At 35.8% G+C, this 9,785-nt stretch overlaps 1 protein-coding gene across 1 annotated transcript; it reads right to left on the minus strand.

Annotated features, from left to right (window-relative positions):
* Positions 1 to 1,080: 1,080 nt before the first annotated feature.
* LOC107085848 (tubby protein homolog) lies at positions 1,081 to 9,267 on the minus strand. Its single transcript, XM_015376458.1, has 12 exons — positions 9,123 to 9,267; positions 7,097 to 7,256; positions 5,254 to 5,484; positions 5,024 to 5,152; positions 4,790 to 4,936; positions 4,546 to 4,703; positions 4,312 to 4,473; positions 4,067 to 4,179; positions 2,111 to 2,225; positions 1,930 to 2,028; positions 1,656 to 1,827; positions 1,081 to 1,567 (listed from the first exon to the last, which is right to left on the minus strand). The coding sequence occupies exons 1-12, from the start codon at positions 9,162 to 9,164 to the stop codon at positions 1,434 to 1,436; spliced, it is 1,662 nt and encodes a 553-aa protein (XP_015231944.1). The 5' UTR covers positions 9,165 to 9,267; the 3' UTR covers positions 1,081 to 1,433.
* Between the last annotated feature and the right edge of the window lie 518 nt (positions 9,268 to 9,785).

A 9,785-nucleotide genomic window follows, 5' to 3' on the forward strand; every position in this document is an offset into this window, starting at 1 on the left:
GAACACTGATTGTCATTAGTGTTCTAGCAACCATGGCAATGCAGGAACTTACTTTTCCTAACAATTCTAGGAATTTACACAATTATTGGTGTAGAGTGTGATTTAAGTTAAGAAATGGAAATCATATTTGTAATTAAATATAACTAGGTCTATGTCATCAGTGTCGCCAACATCGCAATGATTTCAGCGAAGCTACCAGCGCAGCGATCAGACGACAACTGATCTGTACAATGAAAATAGCTGCATGAGCTGGAAAGCTGTAGAAAGCAACAGTATTTATACAATAATGACCATTTATACAATAATATAAATTATTTGGGGGGAAATATAACTCAAGCTATCTCTCCTCTCTCTCTCTCTCTTTCGCTGCAGCCATGCAGACAGCATTGTGAGACTGCCATAAAGTTGGCAATATATTTACAGATTCGGCTTTTCCGGATTAATAACTCGTCTGTGGATGATTTATTCTACAAAACAGACACCTCTCCACAACCACAGCAAGGCAGACAGTAAACTACAACTGTAGTTTCCTAAAAGCAAGTCTCCTATCACGCTGGGAGACTTACATTGGACCCTATGCAGAGCTTGCCCCTCCGCAAATGCTCCGTCTGCAATTTACTGTACAAAATAATCAGAGAGAAATATTCAAAAGCGTCACCTAGGAGAGGTGGATTATTATCACATTTATTGGATTTGAAAATAATAATTTTCTGAGGAATTTCCAAAAGCCTAAATGACAAATGGCACTCGTATTCTATTATTAGAATAAGAATAAAATGAGCAATGACTACACTATAGATCATTGAAGTGCCTTCAAACTTGTAGGATACACAGATAACCTCATCTGGATCATACTACAACTCTTACTTTTAGATTTTTCATTGTTATTATAAGTATATAAAAGCCAATAATTACTTATGACTTAGACAGATTTATTTTGCCATTTTTTATACACAAGTGTATATAAAAAGAAATTTCATTTAGAACAGCTCTAGACAATTTCATATTTGAAATTGCAGCCTTGAAAACAGTAATAAATACATAAAAAAACTAGTAATATAAACATATGACTGTATATTTACAGTTCTAACATTCCTTTTTTTTTCTTACTTTGGCAACATAGGCCCAAACTGTATTTTTGGAGATTTATTCATTGTTATTATAAGCATAGAATAGCCAATAATTATTGTCATATCATTGTAGTGCCATAAAAGTTGTTTTAACTCTAAGAAAACTGTATCATATTTCAATTGAAATAAGAAAAAATGTAAGGAAAAAAAAAACAATTACAGGGCTTAAAAAAATGAGATGAAGGTTGCATGTATAATAGACATCCTTAAACATAATCCAGTGTTAAATAATGGTTGCAGCTTCAGTTTCAACAAGCGAATTTTGGTGTGGTTTATACTTCCAGAGAAGCACCTTGGACAAGGTCACTCACAGGCCAGTTTGCCATCAAAGGACGAGAGTGTGATGGCAAAGGCTTGAACGGCACACATGGGAAAGCTGTAATCCATGGAGAAAACATCCTCTGCCACACGGCCAAACTGCATCACAATGTAATCATCTGCAAGATGTATAAAAAGGCTCCTGATGATTTGGATCAAAAAGATTAGGCTGTTTTGTAAACAAGAAAGAAATGCAATCTTTTTTACCGTTGTCTGGATGGATGATCTGGAAATTTTTCACAGAGGCCTGCGTTACGCGTCCGTGGAAGTTCAGCACATAGGACTGCGTCTGCTCATTCCAGCTTGGGGATTTGTTTATCAGAGTGACCAGTTGGTCGGTGTTTCCATTGGCATGGCGGACCAGTAGAGTCTCAAGCTCCTGAAATAAACATGAATGTCACTTCAGTTTAAATGTTGTTTTTTCCCAACCAACTTAAAGATCAGTTTTGTACACAGTAGGAATTTTTTAACATAGACTCACATTTTTGGGGCGAATGGAGACTCTTTCATCGTTCTCCAGCATACCGGGGATGATCACAGTCATTTTCCTTGGACCCTTGAAACCCAAAACGTTTGTCTCCTGGAACAGAATAAGCTAGATATTTTAAAAATTTTTACAACTTGTGAAGTTGTATGGGTTTGTGTGTGTGTCAAAGACTCACGTAGCAAATAGCTGCCAGTTCTTGCCGCACTGACTCACACTCTTTAATGAAGGGTTTTTTCTCTGGGTTTTCACCTCCATCGTAGACTGTAAACTTTGTGCCCAGAACATTGGACCTGAGGCAAATAAAAATTAAAGTCCTAAAATTTAGAACACTGAATATGTGCAAAAGCAAATCTAGGCCTGTAATCTCCATAGGATAGCCGAACGGTTTATGTACTATTGGCCAATAGGTTTAGTATTTAGGCGATTACATATGTTTTATTTGTGTTCTTTAATGTTACTGTGAGATACATCCAAAGACAAATTAGTTGGAAAATAAAGTGTCTATTAAATAGAGGCATACCAATAATATTTGTGGGTTTGATGCTTACAGCTTGGTTTCATTTGCAAGAACAAATTAGATTTAGATCTCATCTCTTATGAATTTGTCATTTTAGAGAAGATATAAACACTATGGCTCTAACAAGAGAACACCAGGATAGTAAAGACCTAAGTACTTTTTAACTCTCAGTCTAAAACAAATGTCATTTGAAAGCACTTTATGAGACAAAAATATCTAATTCACAATCATGTATTGTATACAGCCTAGAGCTGAGGTTCCCAAACATTTCAGCCTACACAGTGGTACAAGAGCACCATCTCCAAACTATTGGAAAAGTACACCAATATTTCTACAAAATCAATTACCATGGGTGTATCAACATTTAACAAACCCCATAGAGAAGCAAAGTCGCTGGTTTAGTCAATAGTGCTTTCATGATTAGTGAGGTGGATCTGAAGACCCCATACTGACTGATTTAAGGGCCCTAATTGGGTCAAGATCCGAACTTTGTAAATTATTGCCCTAGAGTCCCTCATTCTGAGCAGTGGAGAGGAAGGAGTCCATTTAAACAAGTAGAGACGTCTTAAGTAGAGCATGGCCATCTGTGGAAACTGGCTATAAGTTATAGATGTGACTCTCTTGATGGTCTCTTATTGGGGAACACTTCCCACTATGTTTTATCCCCACTGAATGATATCTAGTGAGCCCTTTTGGGTTGAGTCTTACCCAAGGAACAGAAGTGACAGTCTAAGTTTTAACTTGGTGGCCTTTCCAGGATGTAAAACACAGTGTTTTCGTTACCCTGTAGAAATTAAGAACACTGGAAAGAGTTACTAAAAAAGTCAGAAGAACGGGGCTAGAAGCGCTTTCTATGGAATAAAAAAAAGTCAAAACTCAAGGTCACTGGCATCAGTGGTTTTCAGCTGCTTAGTTCAAGATCAAATCACAGCTAAACACCGTAGCAGTGACTCAACTGTGCTTTCAATGGAAAAGAAAAAAAAAACAAAAACAAAGAGAGTACACCCTCTGCAAACTGTGGTTTTACGTGTTGTATGAAATCAAAATACTTGAGGTACACCACTGGCTTCTTCCTCTTACTTCAGCTATGCTATTGAGTCTGCAAAATGTGGTTTTGACATACATTTAGATTATTTCATATCCTTGTAAAGACAAGTTCATTTACTCATTAAAACCCCACAAAAACAGGGGTGCAGTAGGTCAGACCTGCTGTATATTACAAGGCATTGTTTTTTGCTGAATACTAAAAAATCAGATAACAGGCCTGGATTTGAATTTTCTCAAAAGTATGTCAGTATCTCATCAGTGGTGTTTACATTTAAACAGTTATTTGTATTATTACCCAACAGATGTTCAGATGCTTTATAGAAGATAAACCATCCACCTTTTTATTGCAATTTTAGACACCGGGCATCTTCTTTTTAATCAATGATGAGCAACTTCAGACCAATTTCAATAGGTGCTGTTTCCATGAAAAACGTATTACCCAACAATAACCTGGATGCATTACATTACTAAAACACTAATGTGCTTATTTCAAAACAAATTAATATAAGGAGAGGTAAAACAGCTTCAGCACTCAGTAGGATTTGTCTTAGACACATCAAGTTGTACCTTAGTTTTCCAATGTAGCAGTTGGTATCCCTGGATAGATTTGTCGGGTCGGTGGAAATAAGATAGTTTGACGTTTTGCACTTTTTTCTTTTTCTGCCTGCCATCAGAAACACCTATAAGTTTGAAACAATAAGAAACAAACAAACCAAAAAGATTCTAAGAAATAGGAAAGCTCCCGAAAAATATTTTTTGCATTAAAATCAGAGTTATTAAAGTTTAAATTTAGATCTGTGCAAGCTACTAACCCTCTTGCCGTCCTCTTTCTCCATGTGGAGGTAATAAGTTGGGTAGAGTCCTTTTTCCACGCCTCTTCTGTCTCTGGTGACCCTGCACTGGATCGTAACGTCTCTTGGAGCGGGGCGGAGGGCAAACTTCTCAAGGTCCTCCACAGACATCGGAGAAGTTACCTGAAAAAAGAAAACCATTTCATTCTATGCATAATTATTCTTGGTGGAATTATTCCACTTTCAAAGTCTCACTCTTTCATTATGTTCACTGCCTGAGGATGACGTTTCCCTGGAGTTGGAGTTGTATGATGCCAGATTAGCTGGAGCTTTTTTTGTCTTTTTTTCCCTCCTCGGCTTGGATTCTTCTTGGATTTCCTCCTCTTTACTCTCATCACTTATTTGACACCTAGCTGTGAGATTTAACAGAAAACATTAGTCTTTACTGGCTTTATATGATGGCAGATTGTTCAGAATATTAGACCACATTTTGACTGACATGTATCCAGGCTTTTTTTCTTCATGGGTGAAGGAGGATCTGGCTTCTCAGGTTCTTCTTCTTCTTCTTCTTTGTCGCTTTCGTTGTGTTCATTCTTTAGTGTCGCATTCTTGTTCTCTGGTTTTACCTCATCTTGCAAATGCTTCTCTGTAAAATAAATCTTTACATGAACAAAACCAGAAAACTTAAAGTTTCCAGTGCAGAGAATAAAAAGCACTTGTTTCTCATAGTTACTTTTACGTTCTTGTTTGGTCTTCTTCTGTGCGTCTACAGATTCTTTGACTTTGTCCTTTTTCTTGATTTTTTTGTCCCTCTTCTCCGTTTCTCTGTCAATTTCAAGCTCGTCCTCAGTCTGTTCCAGCCCTGAAACATTTCAGAGAGCTGCTCATAAATAACTGAATATAGCAAGAACCTTCTGCTAGATATTGGATCAGTTTGGCCCTTAATTATAAAACAAAGCTTACGTTTTGGTTTTTCTTTTTTCACATCTTTCTTTTTTGTCTTCTTTTCCTCCTCGAGGGCTACATTCTCTCCTTCACCATTCACCTCAGGCTCTTGGTCGACCTCTAAGTTCATTGCTTTTGGAGTAATAGGCTTCTCTGGAGGCATTTCATCTGAGATCAGGCTTGGTGTCATATCACCCTCACCCAGTGTGATCTCATCCAGAGGGTTGTCATGGGCATGTTCTATTTGATCTTCAAGGAAAAAATACATTAACATACGGTATTAGTCAGAGGTCTAGATGCACTGATCATTGGCATGATGTCATTACCTTTCAAGATTTATTTCAACCATCCTTTTTTTTAAGGTGGACAAAAAATGCAAAAATGTTTAAATTACTTTTAAATATTTGTAACCCAAAACAGTCTAAATTATACATATAGGCTGAAATACCTAAATACAACCACCATCAATATTTGGATAAATGTTTTGGCCAATTTCATATGCAGAGAGCAATTTTCATAACAATCAAAAAGCATCTTGCATAATTCTGGCAAAACATTAGACCACTGTTCTTGGTAGGGATAGTAGGGTTGATTTAAATCAGTTCGTTTCCTGGCATGTTCCTGGTTTTATACTTTGTTCAAGGTAAGTTGATCATTATTTGAGAAATTTCATGTTAGCTGACTGTTACAATTCAGTCCTGTGTTTTTGTGCGATTTTATAACATCAAGGGTTGTAAACACATAGCTCTCTATTTTAGGTTAGACCTTCAGCATGATGGTGCCACTACTATGCTAGATAGTTGATAATGTGTTTTTACATATTAAAGCTTTACCTTGATTACTTCAAGTCAGCTTTCTGAATCTTTTTAAAACATATTCAAATGACCACAAAAATATTATTTAGAGGGTGTTTGGATCTCAACCCTCACCTTGTCCATGCACTCTTAGTGAAATCTGGGTATTTATGCCAGGAAATCAACAATAGGAATGGCGGAATATCTGGATTGAATAATGCCAGGGGATGGCTGATTGCTTCAAAAAAAAAAAAAATCTGTAATTGTAAAGGCACATTTACTAAAAGTGTTCAGTTAGATCCCTTGGTCTGCTGGAGGTTTCTTCTTGTTAAAAGGAAGTTTTCCTCTCCAGTGTTACTACAAGCATGCTTGGTGTGAGGGATTTCTTTCAAGTCAATAAGTCGATGCAATCAACTGGTTTTCCTTAGATAGAAACCTATGAATCAGTTTGACTGTACAATCTGGTTGAATTGTTTCTGTAAAGTGCCTTGAGATGACATGTGTTGTGAATTGGCGCTGTGTACATACACTGAATTGAATTACGTTTTTGAGTACGAATGTATTGTGTGCATATTGTTTTGATCCTCTCTGGGTTTTTTCCATAGTGGTGCTTCTGTGAATAAAACTTAAGGCAGACAATTCATTTTGCTGTACTTCAGGCAAGCAAACTGCAGGAAATTTCACATAACTTACACTCATTATGTTCAGTAGTCGGGAGGGGATGCCTACTTAAATACTGGGTGTCAAGTTTTTATTGATCATTCTTCCATAAAAGCAATAAATAAGGGCATATCAGACAGATCTTTTTTAAAAACTTAAAGCGCCATTTTTAATTCCACTTGGTGCAATGGCCACCCCATAAAAAACAGCCAAAAGACTGCCACTTTTGTTCAAATTATTTAAATTACAAATTAATTAAAAATTTGAATTTACCTGTTTTGTCCCTGAAAAGAACAATAAAATATATTATCAATATCCAAAAAATAAATAAATATGACAATCTTGCCAATGATGTATGTCTACTTGTAGTTGGAACATTTTATTTTTTAACAAATAAGATAACTAACCAGTCAGAGATGTGCTGCTCAAGGACTGAGAGATCAATAGAGGCATTTCTTCTGAATTGACAGTTTTGTGCTTTCGATTCTTTTGCCGAGCATCTCTATTGGCCACCACCATCTGAGTGTCTGCCCGCTTCTTTTGCTGCTTTTTCATCAAAAGAGCTCGCTAAAGTGAAAGATCAAAAACAAAGAACAATCAATTTAAAATTCACCACTTTTTCTTAACTATATGTGAGAAAAAAACATAAACATTTCATGGACATTTATTTATACAGCATAGAAGTGATCTATTAAATAAAAAATGTAATGCATAAATTATTACAACAAAAGGACTACAATATTTAAATGTTATGTACGTTTTTAAGTTAACAGCGACAAATACAAGTGATCATGATTGAATCCAACCTTCATGGATGGATGGATGGATGGATGGATGGATGGATGGATGGATGGATGGATGGATGGATGGATGGATGGATGGATGACACAATAGAATTACTTGAAAATATTCAATATTTTTTTATAACACACAACATTTATTACTACTATCCTGTAATGTGAAAAAAAAACTGGATTTCAGAGTTTTTTTTAATATGTAGTCTATCCAGTGTGAGAGATGTACTTGAATGCACCATGAAGCATACAGATGACTTTACTACTGGGTTTTAGCATATGACAGTTATCATGATGTAAATAATTGATCCTATGCTATTTTCTATGTTTTCTTCGTCGGCTTCTGTCTTCTTGAACCCCAGTCAGCCTCCGCAGATGGCCACTCACACTCACCCTGGTTCTGCTAGAGATTTCTTCTTGTTAAAACAGAGTTTTTCCTCTCTACTGTAGCTGCATGCATCTATGGTGCGAAGGATTGCTGTTGAGTCAATGAAACCAGCTGGTTTTCCTTAGACAGAAAACTTGAAACCAAGCTGCCTGCATGATCGACTGAATTCTCTCTGTTAAGTGCTTTGGGATGACATGTGTTCTGAACTGGTGCTATATAAATAAACTTAATTGAACTATAATGATGACTTAAAGAAACAGAAGCTTCTGCTCTGGTCCACTTGATAAGAAAGTAAACCACCGTTATTTGTAGCATCATTTAAATGGTTCAAACCTACACATATTGTGTCAATCTAACAGTATGGATTATAGATGGATTTAAAATGAATAACCAAGCTAAAAATGATTTTGCACAACCTAAGGTCTGAACAGCATTAACACCTTATGGACAGTTCTTAACAGCCTGGGTCAATTCAAGAAAACAAATACATTTATACATTTTTACTGTCTCTGGTGAGAAGAAAATCAAATATTCATTCAGACGTATACATACTCACACAATTTTTAGTATGAGTATTTATAGTTATACCATAAAAATTCAACAAAATATCCACTGGACTTGGTTTTTTAAAGATTTGAAGACGTTTCGCCACCTCTCCAGGAAGCTTTCTCAATTCAAATACATAGTTATAGTTTATAGTTATAGTGTATATGAATCTGTAAACAGCTATATATAAATCTGAAAATGTGTGAATTAAAGGAAAATCCTCATTAGGTTCCAACTTGTAAACTTAAATAATGTTTCTAAGTTCCATTAAAGCTGTTTGCTGTATAAACAATGAAAAGAAAATTTAATTAAATGTTATTATACTTCTGAAAAGATCTGTGAAAGGAATATCATCATGTTTTGAGGAATAAATCAAGCTTAAACAGATGCCTAAACAGCAGGTGGATTGTACACTGCCACGACCAATGACACTCTACAGAGATTAATTCTTAATTGTTTTGTAAGTTACAATAAAACATTTAAATATCCCTAACGGAAATTCCAAGTTTGAAGACTGTGTAAAGGTCTTTCATAAAATGCCACAGAATTTTCAAAGATGACTATAAAAAAAACCCGAAAGACATTAGAGCTACATTATTTTACTAAAAATATAACAAAACTATTCCAACTAACTCAACTAAAAAATAACTGATTTTGGCTGTTCACTACTAATCCCAAAAAACATAAATAATTAGTTTGTTTTACCTGGTTGTCTAGCTTCTGTTGCCGTATGTCAGGATCATCCATAGCTGAGGAAAAAGTAGTGCCTAGTCACAGCTAATACAGAGTATAAAAACAATTCAGTAAAGGTGTTTTCTAAGCAAAATGGTTTGTTTTGTCTTGGAGATGAATAAACATGGCCAATGAAGCAGGGATGCTGTTTTTTGTGCCACCCAGCTCCATATGGCTGTCTGTCCACCTGCATGCAGCAGAAGGCAAAGTGGATTAAAGGGGGATAATGTTCTTAAACTACAGTACGAAGCTTCTACTGTTCAGACTGGGAGTCGCTTGAACACGAACAAGCTTTACATGGCTGTTTCTTTGAAGATGACCTGTTAGTGCCACTGAAACACTAGAGACTAAACTAATTAAATAAATAACAAAAATCTATATGTAAGATTTCTTTTTTAAGAACACATATTGTATGGTATCAGTAAAAAAGATCCATTAAAACCAAGAGAGAAGAGATATAACCTGACTGTTACTTGAACAGTTAGACAGATTTAGACAGATACTGCAGGAACAGATAGTTGCACAAAGGACCTGTGGTGTTATTTCTTTCTGCTAAAAACGCTCATGCTTTTATCACAACAAAAAATATGCAAAACTAACCCGTCATTGGGTCAAATTAAACTTGATAGTCTTGCT

This window comes from Cyprinodon variegatus, unplaced genomic scaffold (genome assembly GCF_000732505.1).
Source record: "Cyprinodon variegatus isolate N-32 unplaced genomic scaffold, C_variegatus-1.0 Scaffold135, whole genome shotgun sequence".
NCBI classification, from domain to species: Eukaryota; Metazoa; Chordata; class Actinopteri; order Cyprinodontiformes; family Cyprinodontidae; genus Cyprinodon; species Cyprinodon variegatus.